General features: G+C 40.2%; 1 protein-coding gene across 2 annotated transcripts in view; it reads left to right on the top strand.

Moving 5' to 3' along the window:
- The window catches only part of p2ry2.1 (purinergic receptor P2Y2, tandem duplicate 1), a 41802-nt gene extending 20445 nt beyond the window's left edge, over positions 1 to 21357 (top strand). The window contains exons 2-4 of one of the 2 annotated variants that reach the window (XM_043692164.2): positions 8719 to 8829; positions 11565 to 11613; positions 12845 to 21357. In XM_043692164.2, coding sequence (XP_043548099.1) covers positions 12921 to 13988 — 1068 coding nt within the window. In that variant the 5' untranslated portion in view covers positions 8719 to 8829; positions 11565 to 11613; positions 12845 to 12920 and the 3' untranslated portion in view covers positions 13989 to 21357. The remainder of the gene's footprint in view (positions 1 to 8718; positions 8830 to 11564; positions 11614 to 12844) is intronic. The other variant, XM_043692166.2, reaches the window with a different exon arrangement.
- The last annotated feature ends 293 nt before the right edge of the window (positions 21358 to 21650 follow it).

The raw sequence follows: 21650 nt of genomic DNA, 5'->3' as shown, positions 1-21650 counted from the left end.
ATCAGGGAAGGTCCATGTGGAGTCGAAACACTGGCATCGATCATTTAGATCCAAGGATATGGTGGTGTGCTGTTGACTCTCTGTAATCACTAAGACCTTAAGATAGAGGAGCAAAAATAGGCCATTCAGCCAATTGAGTCTGCTCCACCATGACTGATCTGATATTCCTCAACTCTATTTCCCTGCTTTTCCCCATAAGCCTTGGTTTAGATTAGATTAGATTAGATTACAGTGTGGAAACAGGCCCTTCGGCCCAACAAGTCCACACCGACCCGCCGAAGCGAAACCCACCCCTACCCCTACATTTACCCCTTACCTAACACTACGGGCAATTTAGTATGGCCAATTCACCTAACCTGCACATCTTTGGACTGTGGGAGGAAACCGGAGCACCCGGAGGAAACCCACGCAGACACGGGGAGAACGTGCAAACTCCACACAGTCAGTCGCCTGAGTCGGGAATTGAACCCGGGTCTCTGGCGCTGCGAGGCAGCAGTGCTAACCACTGTGCCACCGTGCCGCCCATGGTTCTCATGGTGATAGCAAAATCAATCTATCTTGTGACTTGAATATACATAATGAATGCCTAACATTCTAACCTATATGTGGAGGATGTATGGCAGGTATTTTTAACAATAGTTTTACCTTTGTGAGAAAGCACTCTTCACTAGTCACATATGAATGACTCATGGTGGAAAGTTGCGTCATGCATTGCTGACACTACTTGGAACCTGCCCACATCTTGTGACTGAGAACTGTTTATTTTATATGAATAAAAGGTCGGGGACTTTTGGCATTGTATTCATGTTTTCCCTATCCAGAGTCCTGGTTAAAAAGGCACTCCAGGGAACGAGGATATTAGTAATTGTCTAGAATTGATCGTGAGCTGATAATTTGGAATTTAAAATGAAGTAAAGGAGCAGGGGTATTTTTTCGGACCATTTTTAGATACAATATCTTCAGCATATCTTCCTTAAAACATTAGATATTATTGTGTCACTAATACAATATCTGATTAATATCAATAAGCTATCTTTCAATTTAGTAAGCAACAATTTGGTGTCAGTCGCTGGATACATATATTGACGATGTAAAACACATCTTAAAGCTTTCTGAGCGTTATAAATGGAGCTGTAAATGATAAAGCTATTAAAATATTGTTCAGTAGTGAGGGGAGGTGGGTGTCATGATTTACTGTCCAATTATAAAATTAGCTATTTTCGTAATTCTGTTTTAGTCAACTGCATAAGCTGGGCAAAAACTGGTTGCCATTTTTTACATGCACTGTTCCAAAATAAAGTCTTCTAAGATATAACATGCTAACACAAGAGAAATTATCGTGATTTTATAAGCTGCAACAAAATAGAGTTCAGAATGAAACAGCAAGTTGCACTTTTTATTTGGAAATTATAATCTGAAGACATTGGATTCATTTCTAGTTTAATTCCATTGGTATTAAAATGTTATTAAACCATTAGATTTCATGTTGATATCCAATCCTCCTTCTGATTGGAACCCTGATATTTCTATATTCTTTGTGATTTGTCACCCTGAAAAGCCTCTTGTGCCCAACAGCCAAGAGAAGGGTTGGGCCTAAATAATAATGTTTGGTTTTGGGATATTGCTGCATTGGTGTAGTATATGGTAGTGCTTCAGAAAGAGTTAATGTTGAAGTTGCATTAAGGTCTATCCATGACAATCTTTAGGTGGAGAATCATGCAGTCTAATATGAGGTCCCTTTGGGGACATCTCTGTGTGTTATCTCTGGCTTTGAACCGTTACAATTATAACCAACTATTTACTATAATGCGATTTGTACCTATTGCTTTCATCCAATAATCCTATATCTTGTTTTGTAACCTTCTCTAGTTAAGACTTTCTGGTGGGTTATCCTCCAGCACCGATACTTAGATAGACCCTTAAAGTGAACTAACCAAAACCACAAGCCACCTATGGTCAATACGCAGAGCCGAATATGAAATGGTGATCAGTGGTGGACACAATCGCTGATGTATTTCAAGGTAACAACAATGGGAAGAAACTTTTCCATTCAGGGAAAAATATTCAGAAGAAAATCACTTAATCGTTTTCAGAAAATTAATGTCACACAAATCTCTCATATGGTTAGCAGTACTTGTGGAAATGTAACAGAATGAAAGCAACACTCCAGAAGAAAATGTTCACCTCAAAGCTGGCAAGAGGTACAGGGTAAAATTGTGGGCGAGGAGAAGATTAACAACTAGCCATGTTGGGAAGAGAATGAGACTTTCGAAAGTAAGACTCTGTGGGAGCATTACAGTGACATGGCTGCAGAATGACATGGAGTGGGACCTGATTCTTAAAGGGTATAGGGCATTTAGGAATGACAAGAAACTAGGAAAAGATGAATAGGTGGTCCTGTTGGTTAATTACCGCATTAACACAAGAGAGAGATGATCTATATTCAAGTATACCAAAATGTAGAAGTAGGTTGGGTAGAAATGAGATGTGATAATGGCAAGAACTCACCATATTTGGGAATGGCATGCTGGCCTGTCAGCGACAGTGGAGCATAAAGGATCAAATAATAAGAATTTATCAGAATGGATTATCATAATCATAGGAAATTTTAATCTACATACAGACTGGAAAAGTTTTATGGGCAAAGGTAACCGAGATGTAAACTTCATATACGATTGGCAGGATAGATTCTTATAAACACATATTCTGGAGCTGAGCAAAGAGCAACCTGTACTACACCTGTAATTATGCAATGAGATAGGAATAAGTCTAGTTCTGATTGCCTAGATGTGAGAAGGATATTATTGAACTGGGGAGGGTTCAGAAGAGATTTACCAGGATGATGCCAGGTTTGGAAGGTTCAAGTTATAAAGAAAGACTGGATAGGCTGGGACTTTTTTCACTGGAGCGTAGGAACTTGAGAGGTGACTTTATAGAAGTCTATAAAATCATGAGGGGTATGGATAGGGTGAATGGTAGGTGCCTTTTCACTAGGATGGGGGATTTCAGGTCTAGGGGACACATTTTTAAGGTGAGAGGAGAGAGATTTAAAAAGACATGGAGGCAAATATTTTACACAGAGAGTGGTTTATGTTGGAATGAATTTCGAAGGAAGTGGTGGATGTGGGCACAATTACAACATTTAAAAGACATTTGGATAAATATATGAATAAGAAATGTTTGGAGGGATATGGGCAAGGAGCAAGCAGGTTTAGTTTGGGATTACGTTGGGCACGGACTGGTTGGACTGAAGGTTCTGTTTCTGTGTTGTAGGATTTTATGACTCTATAATAATCTTATTGGTGCCATTATGTAGCAGTAATCATGTAGCAGGGGGAGAAAGGAATAGGTCAGAGACTTTTTTTTTAAAGTTAGGGCAATTATAAGGGCATGCAAACAGAGTTAGCTAAAATGAATTGGCAAATTAGATTGAAGGATTGGTCAGAAGAGATACAGTGACAGCCATTTAAGGGCTAGTTAAAAATACAGAGAATAAATTCATTCCAACAAGAAAGAAAACTTCCAATGAATGGAGCCACCACTGCTTCCCTACCCTTATTCATGGTTAACTAAAAATGTTAAAAATAGTATCAAACTAAAATAAAAAGCATATTATTGTGTAAAGATATGTGACAGGACAGAAAATTGAATAGAAAATTTAAAAAACAGCAAAAAGAGAGAAAAAAATTGAAGAGGAAAAAATCAGAATACAAGGGAAAGCTAGTCAGAAACATAAATAAAAGATATTAAGAGTTTATACAAATATTTAAAGAAAAGTGATAACAAAATGATACGGGTCCTATAAAAAGTGGGACTGAAGAAATAATAATGCAAAATGAGGAAATGGCTGATGAATTGAACAGGTATTTTGCATTAGTTTTCACTGTAAGAAGATCCTAGAAGCATTGATAAATCAGGAAATAGATGGGAAGGAAGAACTCAGAAAGACCATAACCACCAGAAAAGTGGCTGATATATGCCTGATGAACTTCATTCTAGGACCTTAGAAGCAGTGGTTAATAAAATAATTGATACATTAGCCTCAATTTTCCAAAACTCCCTTGATTCGGGACCATCCCATTAGAATCGAAGATAGCAAATGTAACTCATTTATTCAAAAGGGAAAAGAGACAAAAGCAGAAAATGACAGGCCAGCTTAACGTTTTAGTTGAACATCTGTCAGAGGGAAAATGTTAGAAGCTATCATTAAAGAAGTTACAGTGAGGCATTTGGGTAAGTTCAAGGTGATCAGGAAAGTCAACATGGTTTTGTGAAACATGTTAGATCGATTGATTGGAGTTATTTTGTGAGGTAATGTGCTGTGGATAAAGGGGAACCATTGGATGTACTGTATTTAGATTTCCAACAGACATTTGCTAAGGTACCAAAGTAAAGGTTATTGCAGAAAACAAAAGCAGTGCAAAAGGAAGAATGACATCATAGGTAAACTATAAGTTAATTGATTGGCAATAATTGCTGATTTGACTATCAGGTTACTTTTAGATTGAAGATAAATAAGAGAAATATTTACAGGTTACAAACTAAACAACAAATTAAGAAATATGTAAACAAAATAAAAATGTAGGGCCAGGCAATGTGTTGTAACTGTATGATGTGGGAGCTGGTGGACCCCATTTTGGTTCATAGTGACCATATCCACAACAAGTGTTGGTTGCTAAAGGAACACTGGATCAGAGTTCATGTGCTGAAGTCTGATCTTCAAACACTTTGATACACCAGGGAGGGAGAGAGTTACCTCGACATTTAAGAAGGAAGTCACATCCCTTAGATTAAATAATGAATTCAGTCAGTGGTCAGGGAAGGAGGCTGTGACTATGGGTGAGGCAGGTAGAGGGATCTAGGGGGTAGTGCTGAAGGAACCTCAACCTTTGAGCTTGTATAACAGATTTTAGTTCCTTGTTCCCTATATGGATGAGAGGAGTGGTGGTGGGGGGAGCTGCAGGAAGGATGTGCAAACTGACCATAGCACTGTGGTATAGGGAGCCATTCAAGAGGGGGAGAAAAGAGAAATATAGTTGTATTTGGGGATGGTATAGTCAGTTGGTGGGTTCAGCTGCATGGGAAATTATGGAGTAAATTAAAGGAGGCAGGAGAGTGCTCAGCAGAGGTTATTAAAGGTTCCAAATGCATAATAGGACAAAGAATATGGAAAGGGTTAGGAATCTAATTTCAGGTACAGCAGCTAAGGGAACAACAATGAGAAGGAGGCTGTAAACGCAGGATTGAGGGTGTTGTAATAAATGCATGCAGTATATGAGTCAAAGTAAATGAGCTTGTAGCGCAGATTGAAATTGATAGGTATGATGTCAGCATGACAGAGACATGACTGCACGGGGATCAGGGATGGATGATTGACTGACTGACAGAAGGCAGAGAGTGGGGTAAAGGGGTCTTTTTCTGAATGGCAGCCAATGATTAGTGGAGTTCTGCAGACATCAGTGTTGAGACCACAACTGTTCATACATTAACAAACTGGATGAAGGAACTGAGGGCATTATTACTAAGTTTGCAAATGACACAAAGATAGGTGGAGGGACAGGTAGTGTTGAGGAAGTAGGGAGGCTGCGAGGGACTTGGACAGGCTAGGACAGCGGGCAAAGAAGTGGCAAGTGGAATATAATGTGGGAAAGTGTGAGGTTATGCACTTTGGTAGGAAGAATAGAAGCATAGACTATTTTCTGAATGTGGAAAGGCTTCAAAATTTGAAGTACAAAAGGACATAGGAGTCCTAATTCAGAGTTGTCTTCAGGTTAACATGCAGGTTCAGTTTTCAATTAGGAAAGCAAATGCAATGTTAGCATTTATTTCATGAAGGCTAGAATAAAAGACTAGATATATATGGTGAGGCGTATAAGGTTCTGGTCAGACTGAACTGGACCTTGTATCTAAGAAAAGATGTGCTGCCATTGGAGAGTTTCCAGAGAGGTTTACAAGAATGATCTCAGGAATGAACAGCTTATATAAGGAGCAGCTGACGACTTTGCATCTGTACTCGGTGGAGTTTAAGAATGAGGGGATCTCACTGAAACCTCAAAAACACTGAGTGACCTGGTTATAGTGGACATGAAGAGGGTGTTTCCACTAGCAGCTGAGACTAGGACCTGAGGACACAGTCTCGGAGTGAAGGGATGAGATAAGGTGCAATTTCTTCAACCAGAGGGTGAGGAATCTGTGGAACTCATTGCCATAGAATGCTGTGGAGGCCAAGTCATTGAGTGTCTTTAAGACAGAGATAGATAGGTTCTTGATTAGTAAGGACTCCAGGCAGAAGGTAGGAAACTGGGGTTGAGAAACATATCCGTGATGATCGAAAGGTGGAGCAGGCTCAATGGACCAAATGGGCTAGTTCTGCTCCTGTATCTTATGGTCATATAGAAAGTAAGTTGTGAAGAGGACATGAAAAGGCTTCAAAAGATATAGAAAGATTAAATGAGTGGGCAAAGATGTAGCAAATGGAGTATAATGTGAAATCTTGGCAGGAAGAATAGAAAAAGAAGCAAACAATCAAAATGGTGAGAAATTATAGAACAGTGAGATGCAGAAAGATCTGGATGTTCTCATGTATGATTCACAAAATATTTGAATACGGGGATAGTAATTAATAATGAAAGTGAGTAGAATGTTATTATTTATCACAAGGTGTATTGAATACAAAATAGGAAGGTTATGCTTCAGTTGTACAGATCACTGATGCGTTTGTATCTGAAGTACTGCACATAGTATTAACCTTCTTGTTTGAGGAATGATACAAATCCATTTGAGCTGGCATAGAGAAGGTTTGCAAGACTAATACCTGGCTTGGGCAGTTTGTCTTATGAGGAAGTGTTAGACAAGCTAGGCTTGGAGTTGAGAAGAATTGGAGGTGACTTGATTGAAACACAGAAGATCCTGAGCGATCCTGACAGGGCAGTTGTGGAAAAGATGTATCCTTTTATGAGAGAATCTTGTACCAGGGGTCACTGTTTCAAAGGAGAAAGTGAGGACTGCAGATGCAGGAGATCAGAGCTGACAATGTGTTGCTGGAAAAGTGCAGCAGGTCAGGCAGCATCCAAGGAGCAGGAGAATCGACGTTTCGGGCATGAGCCCTTCTTCATTTCCTGAAGAAGGGCTCATGCCTGAAATGTCGATTCTCCTGCTCCTTGGATGCTGCCTGACCTGCTGCGCTTTTCCAGCAACACATTTTCAGCTTCGTCACTGTTTCAAAATCAGGATCTCCCATTTAAATCACCAATGAGGCAATTTTTTCCCTCTCTCAGAAGGTTGTGAGTTGTTGGAACTCTCTTCCTAAAAAGATGGTGGAAGCAGAATCCTTGAACATTTTTTAAGGTGGGGCAAACCAACTCTTGTTAAACAATTTGGTGAAAGGTTATGAGGGGTCGGTGGGATTGTAGATTTGAGGTTACAATCAGATCAACCATAATCTTCTTGAATGGCAGAGCAGCCTCAAGAGACCTATATATACACACAGAGTGATACAGTATTGCCATTTAACATAATATGGAATATGAAAGGAGTATTATCAATGTTCTGGATTAGTGGTGCTGGAAAAGCACAGCAGTTCAGGCAGCATCCGAGGAGCAGTAAAATCGATGTTTCGGGCAAAAGCCCTTCATCAGGGATACAGGCAGAGTGCCTGAAGGGTGAAGAAATAAATGAGAGGAGGGTGGGGGTGAGGAGAAAGTAGCATAGAGTACAATAGGTGAGTGGGGAAGGGGATGAAGGTGATAGGTCAGGGAGGAGGGTGGAGTGGATAGGTGGAAAAGCCCTCCCCCACTCACCTATTGTACTCTATGCTACTTTCTCCCCACCCCCACCCTCCTCTCATTTATCTCTCCACCCTTGAGGCTGTCTGCCTGTATTCCTGATAAAGGGCTTTTGCCCGAAACATCAATGTTACTGCTCCTCGGATGCTGCCTGAACTACTATGCTTTTCCAGCACCACTAATCCAGAATCTGGTTTCCAGCATCTGCAGTCATTGTTTTTATCTGTATTACCAATGTTGCAAGTCAGTTGAATTTAAAGGGTTATCAAAAGTATTTCATATGGTATTGCTACAAAATGGAACATTGCAGACAGAGAAAATAGTAATTTAACATTTTGAAGGAAGTTTAAGACGAAAGCTTTGACTTAATGCAAGACTGCATGCTAGAAGACAGGAGAAATGGTAATATGATGCTAGATATTTAAAACAACTTTAAATGAATAGTAAGAAAAAACACATTAATTAGAAATTAAAAAGAGAAATATAATATTTACAAAAATGATTCAATGTCAGAATTAGGCCAAACAAAAGTTGGAGGAAACAATTCTTATGGTACAGAATTACTTCAAAATTAAACTGAAGCTGAACAAGTTAAGGTAGCAATAATGAGGAGGAGGTGACATATAGACATGGGTCTGTACAATGAAGCTGTCTCACCCGTTACTCCCCTCCAAGGCCCCAAGGGATACTTCCATATCCGCCACAAATTCACCTGCACCGAAACGTCGATTCTCCTGTTCTTTGGATGCTGCCTGACCTGCTGTGCTTTTCCAGCAACACATTTTCAGCTCCTTTAGAATTAATACCCACGTTAGACAATATAGCTGCATTAGAAAAGATACAAGAGTCATTCCTAGGGGAGGTTAGTGATTAATCTGAATCACATTCACAAAGCTTACTTATGTCAATAGATATCTTGTTAAATTTGATACAGGTATGAATGCCACTATTATGTGTGATCAGATGCCATGGCTGAAATAACAGAAGTTACAATCTATCAAGATGAAGCGACATGGTGCAGGTGGAACAACTCTCAAGGTTAAAGGTAGGCTACAAATAATACTGTAACATAAGCAGTGTATGAGAAGTGAAAATGCGTATTTAGTTGAAAATGTTCACTCCTCACCCTTGAGCTTGCTTGTATATCCTGGCCTCAAAATCCTTGTAGTAGCAGAGGAGTTAATTTGGCAAATTGGTTGGCAATTTTAATTTTCTGAACCATCCAGTTGAGAAGCAGCTAGCAGAAGATTTCAATGGGCTTCCTGGATTCATGGCAGAACCAAAATAAAAACCTATTGAGATTAACGATGTTGATATAAGAGAATTGTTCCCCTCCTCAACAGGACAGAAGTTACAGATTTCACAGGAATAGTGGGCATGTTTTCCATTTCTATTGACACCAAGAATATTTCATCCATTATCTCTCAAAGCAAAATTATCAGTACCAGTGACAGATATAGTGCTTAGTAAGAGAAATCCTAACAAAACTAGGGGGATGTGCAAAGTTAAAGATCACACAACACAAGGTTATAATCCACCAGGTTTAATTGGAAGCACTAGCTTTTGGAGCCCTGCTGATTCATCAGGTGGTTGTGAAGTATAAGATTGTTAGACATAGAATTTATAGCAAAAGTTTACAGTGTGATGGAACTGAAATTATATATTGAAATTGTAACTGAAATTATATATAATTTATATATATAAATTATATAATTTCAGTTCCATCATACTTAGACTTTTGCTATCAATTCTGTGTCGAACAATCTGATACTTCACAACCACCTGATGAAGGAGCAGCGCTCCGAAAGCTAGTGCTTCCAATTAAACTTGGTGGATTATAATCTTGTGTTGTGTGATTTTTAACTTTGTACATCCCAGTCCAACACCAGCATCTCCAAATTAGGTGGCTGTGAAACTACCTAAATCACTGGAAAGACAATGACAGAGGGTGAACAAAGGCATTCAACCTAATAAGTAAGTTGATGTAGAAAGCCTATATACTTGAACCCAGATGTGTCAGCAGTTTGAAAGCAAACATTTGCTTGAGCAAAGTGGAGATGACTCCATGAAAGTCAAACCAACATCTATTAATTTCGGGCATGATTATGAAGACGAATGGCTGGTCTGAGCATTCAAAATACTGCAAAATTAGCATATCTGACAAAACATCTCAAAACATAATTGGCTGGACTAGTGATCCAGGATATGCAAGGAAGAAAGTACTTGTAACAATGTAGCTGTCTTCCATGGTGGGTATTAATGCAAGTTTCATAGATGAAGTACAATTCCTTGAGTTAGCAGGGAAGATCTCACCTGTGAAGGAAATTCAGGAGTCCTTCACATAAGGTAGTGGACCAATTGCCAGGTTTAATAGGAACAATATCCTCCACAAAGGATATCCAAAATTTAAAAGATCCTCCAATGGGAAAAGAGTTCACAACCCTCCAGTTAAAATGGAATACATTTTGAAAGACCTGTACAACATTGAGACTACCTGCATTTGTGAAAAATAGAGACTTTGGTTGTGAGGGGGGAGCTATGATGGGTTAGTGGTAAATGTAAAAGTGGTTCTTTACATGAATGTATGAATGTTAACTAAGCGGTTAAAGCTCGGTGGGTGGGAAGGCACAGAAACTGTATAAGGTAATGGTTTTGAAACAGTTAATATTGAAGTTGCATTTAGCTCTGCCCAATCTGTTGACATCTCAAGCAATCTAGTCAAAAGTCCTGCTGGATACAGACATGTCATCTCTGGCTCTTGATAGCTGTCATTATGGCTAACTAGTAACCATAATATTAAATATACCAGTTGCTATCATGTACTTTTTATGTAAGAGAATTGCCTTTTTTGTTAAGACTTTAGTGGTTTATCCTTCAGCACTGATAATTGTACAAACCCTTTGACTCAGCATAGAAAGGAGGATTGGTGTCCATGAACTACTCCAATCACAGGTCACCAGTTTGTACCCAGAACCCAATACAACAATTGCCTGCTGTGTTTCTTTTTTCTTTTGCTTCAGTAACTATACTTGAAAAGACATTCATTATGTTGGGATGACCGAAAGATATGAAAAACTCAATATTAACGTACATTTGTTTTTAATAGCTGTGAACTTGTGATGACTCTGAAAGTTTAATTGCTTGAGGTTTATCACATAGTAGGTCAAGACTTGAAATGACTTGTGCACTGATCATTAAAAAAAATGCCTTCAAAAGTTATACACTTAGAAAACACCTAACTTACATGTCTTACTGTCAATGCTTCACATCCCTATTTCAGTAAAATGTATTTATTCACATCCAGTTTTTAAATCATTTTATTGATAGTGAATTTCTTAAGGTAATTTTATCAGAGCAACCATAAAGAAGAGAAACATTGTGCATTGTTTGTAATTTGGTTTTACAGTGTAAAAACTGTTGAGTGGTGTAACGGCTGTGTTTCCCTTTGACCATCACTCCTCCTAGATAGCATAAACAGAACTGCTTTACAAGTCAATATAACATGTTTGTCAGAGTGGTTCCATTAAATGTTACAACTAATTTCAAATCTTAAATGAAATCCATATTTAGAACACCTCTGTAAACATCAAAATAATACTGGACATTAGAGCTATTCCAGCCTGTACCAGTCGGTTCTGAAGATTTTATTTATTAATAATAAAAGCTATAGATATTGCTACAAATGAACTGTCATGCAATGTGACTTTTAAATACTGATCTCTTTGTCTCATTCTAGTTGAATATTTAAAAAAATGTCTCTCTCACTATTTTATTGTTCAGGTCATATTCGTCATGACTATCTGAAGGATTGATTGGCAGTGGACATTAGGTATTCTGTTGTATGTACATTTGGATTTGAAATTGTTAAAATGTAAGGCCATCATGTCAGGGTTCCTTTATGATTCAGTTTAGTGAAGATTGAAAACATTGACATGGAAAACTTTTGTCCCAGAGAAGAGTTGCAGGTAGTGTGATGACCATTGAGTTTCATTTACCTTTGCAAATATTTCAAACCTGCAAGCGCATTAAACAGTAAAATGCTTAGCTTGTAATTCAGCAAATATTTGTCACTGAGCTTCACTGCTTTTATATATTGCAATACTGTTAGAGGTGATAATTACCAGTTACTAACTCCAAACAAAGACTTGAGCAGAAAATCTAAACTCCATTACAATGCTGACTGAATGTTGCACTGACAGAGGTGTAATAAAGGTTAATTACCAGATACTAAGTCCCATCAAAGTCTAGAACACAAAGTCTAGTCTGACACTCCTATAGGGTGCGGCTAGAGGTATAGTTTAGGTTTTGGTCAAATATTAAATCAAGTCCCCTCTGCCCTCTGAGGCGGATGTAAAAGACCACTTGTTATATTTTGGAGAACAGCAGAGGAAATCTCCCAAAACTCTTTCCAAAATATGTCCTTCAACCAACACTACTGAAACAGTTGATCTGATCATTATTGCATGGCTGCTTGAGGCACCTTGCTGTGCATAAATTAGTTGCTGTATTTCCTATAATACCACAGTGGCTACATTTCAAAAATGCCGCATTGGCTTAAAGTTCTCTGGCATGTCTTGAAATCATTAAAAGTGCAACATAAAGGTGAGGGAGTCCTCCCACCCCACCCTCCCTCCCATGCTACCTTCCTCCCTTTGAATGATATGTTATGGATCCATTTTCACAAGTACAGTATATTGTGCTTTCTTCTCAGCATTTCTGTCAGTTCCCTCCTGTCCTGAACATTGCACCCTACTCAAAGAAAACAGAGAGGTGATCCTACTTACTACCATAGATGAGTCGCTGTTTAAGGGTGTTAAGAGCTGACTTGTCCTTCCTTCAAAGGTCTACCTAGCATTAGTTTGCTGTTTTCTCTAATGGTGCAGCTCATAAGGAGAAGCCAATACATGGGATTAGATTCCATGTTGTTCTAGTCCAGGATTGAAGTTTCATTGTGCTGATTATCCTTATTGTCAATCCATAAAAAGCAACATCATAACAGATTATGTGCTAATTAAATGGTTGAAATTATTATTTTAAACAAAATTATCTGTATTGACCAGGCACTCTGGAAAGGATCAGAAGCGAAGTTGGACCAGTGCTGCTTAAACCAATAAGTTCAAACGAAGTTCTCCAATCATGAACGTGACTGGAAGATTTGAGGGGTATCCACACAATTGTACTTTTAACGAGGACTTTAAATACATTCTGCTTCCTGTTTCTTATGGGATAGTATTTGTGGTAGGACTTGTTCTCAATGTTCTTGCGATATGGGTTTTTGTGTTTCGAATGAGACCTTGGAACATTACAACCACCTACATGTTCAACCTAGCTCTCTCAGACACTATGTATGCGATATCATTGCCTCTGCTAATCTACTATTATGCGAAACACAATGACTGGCCTTTTGGGGCAGCTTTGTGTAAAATTGTTCGATTCCTCTTTTATACCAACCTGTATTGCAGTATTCTCTTCCTCACTTGTATGAGCATTTATAGATTCCTAGGGATCTGCTTTCCAATGCAGTCATTGAGATGGTCAAACCTGCGATATACACGAATAGTATGTATTGTTGTTTGGGGAATCGTGATAGTATTCCAGACACCAATATTTGTATTTGTTGACACAGAAGGTATTGGTAACACTACCATTTGCTATGACACTGCAAACCAAATCCATTTCAATCAGTTTGTGATTTACAGTGCTATTCAGTTGGTGTTGCTGTTTTGTGGTCCTTTCATAGTGGTCATGATCTGTTATGGAATTACAGCTAAGAAACTCCTTCATCCTGAAGGTATACGCCCTGAATATGCCAGATCCAGGAAAAAATCAATCAAGATGATTATTACTGTACTCACTGTTTTTGTCTTGTGTTTCTTACCTTTCCACATCACACGTTCCATTTACTATTCCTCAAGAAGTCTTCATGTGAGCTGCAGCACATTGGATGCGATTAATCTAGCCTACAAGCTGACTAGGCCCCTCGCAAGTGCAAATAGTTGCCTTGATCCGATTCTTTATGTGCTAGGTGGGCAGACGTATCGCAGCAAGCTGGCGCGTAAAGGTAATGGCTTGGAAAATAAGAACAATATTCCTTTAGCCAAAAAGACAATTAGTGGAGGAGACATTACGCACTCTGTCTATACTACAGAAATTGGACTGGAGGAAATAAAGCAAACCGCTGCTGGAAATAGCGAAGGCATTTAAAATGATTGCCCAGCTTGAGTTTTAAGATGGGATTTTAGCTGCAGGCTGCATATTTTTAAATGCAACAAAGAAATAACTAGCAATGGAGAATATATGTGAGAGCATGTCGGTCACTGTACAATGACCAAGAGCTGACAGCTGGTTATCCAAGTGAAAAGCTCATATGTTTGAACCCTGAGATTTCTTTCGTTTGCAAATTGATGACCAATGATAGCTGTCGAACTCCAATTGCAATGCTCAGGCACAAATGGGTGCTCTGTGCATTGTGAAGGTGCTTGTTCATTTGTACCAGGAGGTGACTGGGGATTTCTAAAGGGAGACTGTCAGTGAATGGTCAGAATTTTCCCCAGGACAACTCTAATTTTGTTTGGGGTTTGAGCAGAAGCCTGTTCAAGTTTTCAAATTCCTTTTTGTGATTGCCTTTCCCACCTCTCACGCATGGTCTGTGACAGGATCAGTATGGGTGCTACCTGATTCCCCTCCTTTCCAGCACTGAGAAGCAACAGGACTTGTGTGTACTTCTGAATGGTATACGAATGAAACCGGAGCCTCAAAATAGTACAGATTTTGTACCCCTCTCGTTGCAATCTGTAAATAAGCCACCGATACCATAACTAGTTAAAAAAATAATAATTTGTCTATCATACTCTGGTTCCACATCAGAGCTTGATATGTCAGTCCCAATACTTTATATTTTCCTTCAATCCATTCCTTCAATGCTGTCTTCCTGTCTCTTAAATATAGTATTTTACTTGACTGAAAGTCACTTACATTAATTCAAAGTGATATTTTTGCTTATTGCATTCACAGATAATTAGGTGAGGGCAGTGCAACAAACAGCACCTAAAGGTATGTCCATGACTGATTACACCTTCAACAAACCTAACTTCATTCAGGTCTGGTTTTAAAAACAAAGCATCTGAAATCTGATTCAGAATCCAATTTCCTGTTGAATTATTATTTTGTCCCTGCGTTTCACTGATCTTGCTTGAATCATAATTATTGGCATACTATAGAGGAGGCGATGGCCTAGCGGTATTAATCCAGAGACCCAGGTACTATTTTGGGGACCCAATTCAATTCACAGCATGGCAGATGGTGCAATTTGAATTCAATAAAAATCTGGAATTAAGAGTCTAATGATGACTATGAATCCATTGTCGATTGTCAGAGAAACTCATCTGGTTCACTAATGTCGTTTTGGGAAGGAATCTGTTATCCTTACCTATATATGACTCCAGACCCACAACAATGTGCAACATGGTGGCTCAGTGATTAGCACTGCTGCCTCACAGCGCCAGGGACCCAGGTTCAATTCCCGCCTTGGGCGACTGCCTGTGTGAAGTTTACACATTATCTCCGTGTCTCCAGGTGCTTGGGTTTCTTCCCACATTTTAAAGATGTACAGGTTAGGGTGGATTGACCATGCTAAGTTGTCCAGGGATGTGCAGGCTAGGTGGGTTAGCTGTGGGAACTGTGGGATTAGGGAGATGGGGTTGGGTCTGAGTGTGATGCTTATCAGAGGGTTGGTGTGGACTTGGTGGGCCGAATGGTTTGCTCCCACACTGTAGGGGTTATGTGAATGTGGTTGACTCTTAACTGCCTTCTGGGTAATTAATGGGCAATAAATGCTGGCTTAGCCAAAGGCATCCACATTCTGTGAATGAATTAAAAAACTCAGAATTTAGATACATTACAAAATTATTTAATTCTAAATCAATATTTGCAGTATTTAGTATATTTTTTCTAATTAGGGCAAAATATATATTAAAGCATTTATATGACAAACCTGTCTGTGCTACTTTAATGATACCTCAAAATAGTTGAGGAGAGAATTTTGCACAATTTTTTTAATCTTATGACTTGATTTTACTCTGAAGGCTTTTAAAATCCCAAGTATTTCTGATGAATTTCTTCCTCCTGAGACTGGCCATTAAATAACATCATTAACTGAAACAAACCATAATATCACAGCAATAAATACCATGAGTAACTTTTTTCCCCTGTAATATTATCCTCACACTGTTATGAATTTTACCTGTGTACATTAGATAATTTGACTTTTACTGATTATTTCATTCGTTTCACATTCTTTGATCTTCCCATTCATGTTTGTTCCTTACTACATCACCGATATTTTAACTTCAATTCTAACTGTGCTGCATCACAGCATTTCATTCCATTCCTTTCTCCCTCTTGTATTTATCTAGCTTCCTTTTTCTGAGCTAATAACTCATTAGTCTATTAAACTAACTTACTCTTTCCCGGGTTTTAAAACTGAAGAGCTCTTTACCTTCATTCTTCATGCAAAACTTTGATGGACCTTCAAACTCATCTTAAAACTATCTTTGATTTACCTCATGTTCTTTCCTTTAGCCTTCATACATCAATATGGAATGTGACTTGTGTTTTCACATTATAAAATGAAGAGTCCACAAAGAATGGGATTTTTATTTCCAGTATTTCTGACTACATTTACATTGGTATAATTAATAATTATACTTGCAATATTTGTGAATATTTTTATTCTCTGAATGCATATTCAGAATCATCATTTATTATAATGTTGAGTAGAAAATAGCATTTTTTTAAAGAAATAAACATTTTAACATTTCTGCCCTGAAATAGAATTCACCAGTATTTTGTCAAATTATTTACTAGCTGCTTTCAAATTTACAAATGTTTTAGGATGAGACATGGACATTTAATCCCAAGTGCTGGTGTTGGAGATTTTTATACGAATTCTCTTTGAAATGTAAGCCAGCAATAGGAAACTCAGCAGAGCAGTCAAGGGATTACAGAGGTATCCTTAGGTAATACAATATCTTGTCCTGTTGGAAAAGCCAATCAAAGTGCCAATCAGTTTATATTATACAGATAGTTTATTTGACTGCAGGCAGTGAAAACGTCTAAAAGGACGATGAAATGAACGGGTCAGTCTGGATTTGGTAGTAGTCAGGGATTTTGCTACGATTTGGGAATTGAGGATATTAGGCCATTTGAAGTTTCATTCTTCAGAATCATCTGTCCAACCTTCAGTCCCCTGTGTAGTGGTAGCCTTTGGCCGATATTACCTAAGTGTAATATTGTTTTCTTAAAATAAAGCTGGTTGCACATAAATGAAAACTTTTAAGTGAGAATGTAATCTTCTGCACTGCAATAAATGCTGTAATTTCTTGTGGAACCAACAACTGAAAAAAAAAACAAAGGGCCATATTTTGTTATAAATGATAATTGCTATTAAACGCCATCTTAAAATTATACCACTATTTGTTGACACTGTACTAAAATTCTTTATCCCCTTATTATAATGGACTGGCTACCAAAAATGGAACTCCATAATCATTCACCAAGTATCATTTGCACAGGAAAAAAGATGGTTCAATATCCATTCCTCTTGTGCTGTCAGAATAAGTATCATTTATGTGATTGTTTTCAAGTAAAGTTCAGAATTTGAAGGCCTGTTGTACCACTGAGCAAATCATTGGTCCTATAATATTTTTAAGTCACAGATCTTACAAAAAAACTGGTTTACGCAACATAATATGGAGCTTTGTCATTGAATGATAGGCTGTGAATTTCTAATTCACTGTTCCCACAGAGTGAGTTTTCAGCATTGGCAATTTTGTCAGATGGAAGGACTTCTTTAGAGAGGGAGGTGTGAAACAGTCCACCAACATCTCCAACCTCAACTCATCTGCTTCTTTAGGTGCTGCTGGCTACCTGCCTCAGAGACCTTCTCTGGTCTGCTCCTCTGGATATTTCTGCCTGGGAGGACATTCAGCCAATTCTGTCTGTCACTGACTCCACTTATTTCCCTGTCATCCAGCTGATGCTAATTGCCAGTCAAAGTGTCTCCTTTCACCTGTTCTTCTAGGCGCTGACTGACTGTCTCAATGTCTCCTCTCACTCACTCCTCTAGGTGCTGCTGACTGACTGGCTCAGTATCTCCCCTCACTCACTCCTCTAGATTTTTTTTAAATAACAAAAATATACTAGATTCATAAAATATTTTGATGATCTGTACAATTTGTCATGCCATACATCCGTAAACATTCTATTTCTTGGTATACAGAGACAGAGTAATCATTCATATATACAGGTCTGTATGATTACATATTTAGCTGAGGCGTCAGCAGAGCCAAAAGACTGTGTGGGCCCCCTGTTTTTCTTAGGCAGGCAGATGTTACACAGTGGTCTTTCCCCACCGCGCCTTGGCGGCAGCTGCCCCAAGCTTCAGCGCGTCCCTCATCACATAGTCCTGGACCTTGGAATGTGCCAGTCTGCAACACTCAGTCGGGATCAACTCCTTCAGCTGGAAGATCAGCAGGTTTCGGACCACCCAGAGAGCGTCCTTCACCGGGTTGATGATCCTCCAGGCACAGTTGATGTTCGTCTCGGTGTGCGTCCCGGGGAACAGACCGTAGAGCACGTCACGGTGCTGCTCGGGACGAACCTCGACAAACACCACTGCATTCCTCTCCATTCCTGCGTAGGCACATTCCAGAAGGAGGAGTGTGACGGTCTTGTCCCCCCTGCAGCCGCTTCGAGGGCAGCGTGCGGTGCGGCTGAGAGTCCGGGCGTGCATAAAGGATCTCACAGGCAGAGCCCTTCTCACCACCAGCCAAGTCATATCTTGGTGCTTGTTAGAAAGTCCTGGCAATGAGGCATTCTGCCAAATGGCTTTGACAGTCTGCTCAGGGAACCGCTCGACAGGATCCGCCCTCTCCTTTTCCCGAAGAGTCTCAAGGATACTATGTGCTGACCACTTCCTGATGGACCTGGTCAAAGGTGTTTTTCTTCATAAACTACTCCATGAAGGACAGGTGATACGGAACGGTCAACTACTCGGAATGTTCCGCAGCAGCGAGGCCAGGCCCATCCTTTGCAACACCGGGGACAGGTAGAACCTCAGTACGTAGTGAAACTTGGTGTTTGCGTACTGAGGATCCACGCACAGTTTGATGCAGCCACACACAAAGGTGGCCATCAGGGTGAGGGTGGCATTGGGTGTATTTTTTACCCCGTTGCCCAGATCTTTGTACATCGAGTCCCTACGGACCCGGTCCATCTTTGACCTCCATATAAATTGAAAGATGGCTTGGGAGACTGCAGCGGCACAGGTTCTGGGAATAGGCCAGACCTGTGCCACGTATAACAGCAATGACAGTGCCTCACACCTGATGACCAGGACTTTTCCCGCGATGGAGAGCGACCGTAGCTTCCATCTGCCCAGTTTCTGTCTCACTTTGCTGATACGCTTCTCTCAAGACTTGGCGCACGCCCAGCCCCCCCCGAACCAAATACCCAGCACCTTCAGGTGGTCGGTCCTGACGGTGAAGGGGATCGAAGATTGGTCGGTCCAATTCCCGGAGAGCATGGCCTCGCTCTTGCCTCGGTTTACCTTGGCCCCAAGGCCCGTTCGAACTGGTCACATATGCACATGAGTCTGCGCACGGACGGCGGATCCGAGCAGAAAACGACGATGTCATCCATGTACAGGGAGGCCTTAACCTGCAGGCCCCCGCTGCCAGGAATAGTCACCCCTCTCAGGCTCGCATCCTTCCTGATGGACTCGGCAAATGGCTCTATGCAGCACACAAACAAGGCAGGAGAGAGAGGGCAGCCCTGCCTGACTCCAGATCTGACTGGGAAGCAATCTAATTCCCACCCATTGATTGAGACTGCACTGACAATGTTGGTGTAGAGCAGTCTGATCCAATTGCAGATTCCCTCCCCAAAGCCCATTTTGGAGAGAACATCTCCCATATACCTGTGTGATATCCTGTCAAAGGCTTTCTCCTGGTCCAGGCTGATCAGGCAGGTGTCCAACCCTCTGTTCTGCACGTAGGTGATTGTATCCCTGAGGAGTGCGAGACTCTCAGCTATCTTCCTGCCCGGTACAGCACAGGTTTGGTCAGGGTAAATCACCGACCCCAGAGCAGACCTGACCCGGTTGGCGATTACCTTTGAGAGAATTTTGTAATCCGCTTTCAATAGTGAGAGTGGTCTTCAATTTTTGAGTTCCTCCCTTTCCCCCTTCCGCTTGTAGATGAGGGTGATGATGCCTTTCCCCATGGATTCACTCATGGTACCTGCCTGAAGCATACTGACATACACCTCCAGCAGGTCCTGGCCAATCAAGTCCCACAGAGCAGAATAGAGCTCGACCGGTAAGCTGTCGCTTCTGGGAGTTTTATTCTTTTCGAAGGATTCGAGGGCCTTGGTCAGCTTGTCCAGAGATAGCGGCTGGTCCAGCCTCTCCCATGTTCTGTCGTCTAAGGCCTCCGTGATAGAGGACAGGAACGACTGGGAGGCCGCGCTGTCGGTTGGCTTCGCGTCATACAGATTGTCATAGAAGGATTTGCTGATCCTCATGACATCATCCTGAGATGACATTATCGACATTATCTTCTTCCTTCTGGCTGCTGAGCACGGAGCTCTCTTTGTGCACCTTCTGGAAGAAGAAATGTGAGCACGTCTCGTCCTGCTCCACACCGAGCGGACCCTGGACCGGAAGATTATCTTGGAGGCCTCCGAGGCAAAGAGCTGCTGACTGACTGGCTCAGTGCCTCCTCTCACTCACTCCTCTAGGTGCTGCTGACTGACTGGCTCAGTGTCTCACCTTGCCCATCTCTCCTCTTCTCACCCACTGCCAGCTTGCCTGTGAATTACCTACCTACAGAATTAAACCTAACCTGTTATTTTAAAACATGGGAAGAAAATTAATTTTAAGCATTTCAAAAAAGTTGAAAAGTGCTTAATATTCTTAAAAAAAATTACTGACATTCCTAACTTGAATTGTCAGTAACATTAATTGCGCTGGAGGCTGAATATTATTTTAGTGCTTCTCCCAGTCAATGATTAATGAAATGTAAGAGCTTTTATACAACTTGAATTTTCATTGTAGATGAGTGTCCCTGGAAACTACGGCACATATTATGAAATAAGGACCCAAATGTTCACATTTCCTTTCCTATTTAACAGGCTTATTGCAATCTTTCTAAAAGATGACACTCTGTTCCCTGCCTGCTCTTGCACTGGAATCACAAATCGAGAAACTGGTAGTTTATAGCCCATATCCTACCAATCTGATATTCGAGAACTATGGATTTTATCCTCATCCTGAGGCAGTGGATTGCAATAATATTAGCTTTTGATCCTTACCAGTTATTAATATAACCTGTCTAGTTTTCCACTTCAGAGGAATCCAAGAAACCCAGTATAAAATATTAGTGCTGTTAATATTTTGTTTTCCTCTGCAATGCTGAAATTAGTGAAGAATATTTGTCAAATAAAACATTTTACAATTATTTTTAATTTCTTGCTCTTTTTCATTAATGAATGCAATCTGCTATTGCTCCATAATGTGAAGGAAAACCACAAAAGGTGATCTAAAATCCAAAGTTAATAATCACACATCAGGGTTATAGTCCAGCAGGTTTAATTGGAGCACTAGCTTTCGGAGCGCTGCTCCTTCATCAGCAGTGCTCCGAAAGCTAGTGCTTCCAATTAAACCTGTTGGACTATAACCTGGTGTTGTGTGATTTTTAACTTTGTCCACCCCAGTGCAACACCGGCATCTCCATATCATCTAAAATCCAGTGTGTGAAGTTGACAGAGTGCTCACTTCTCCTTTGGATCATGAGTTTCCTAGTGCAC

This window comes from Chiloscyllium plagiosum, unplaced genomic scaffold, assembly GCF_037043375.1.
Source record: "Chiloscyllium plagiosum isolate Xiang-an unplaced genomic scaffold, Cpla_swu_hap1 HiC_scaffold_6, whole genome shotgun sequence".
NCBI classification, from domain to species: domain Eukaryota; kingdom Metazoa; phylum Chordata; class Chondrichthyes; order Orectolobiformes; family Hemiscylliidae; genus Chiloscyllium; species Chiloscyllium plagiosum.
Note: the sequence above shows the minus strand (reverse complement) of the source record. Positions and strands in the feature narration are given on the sequence as shown.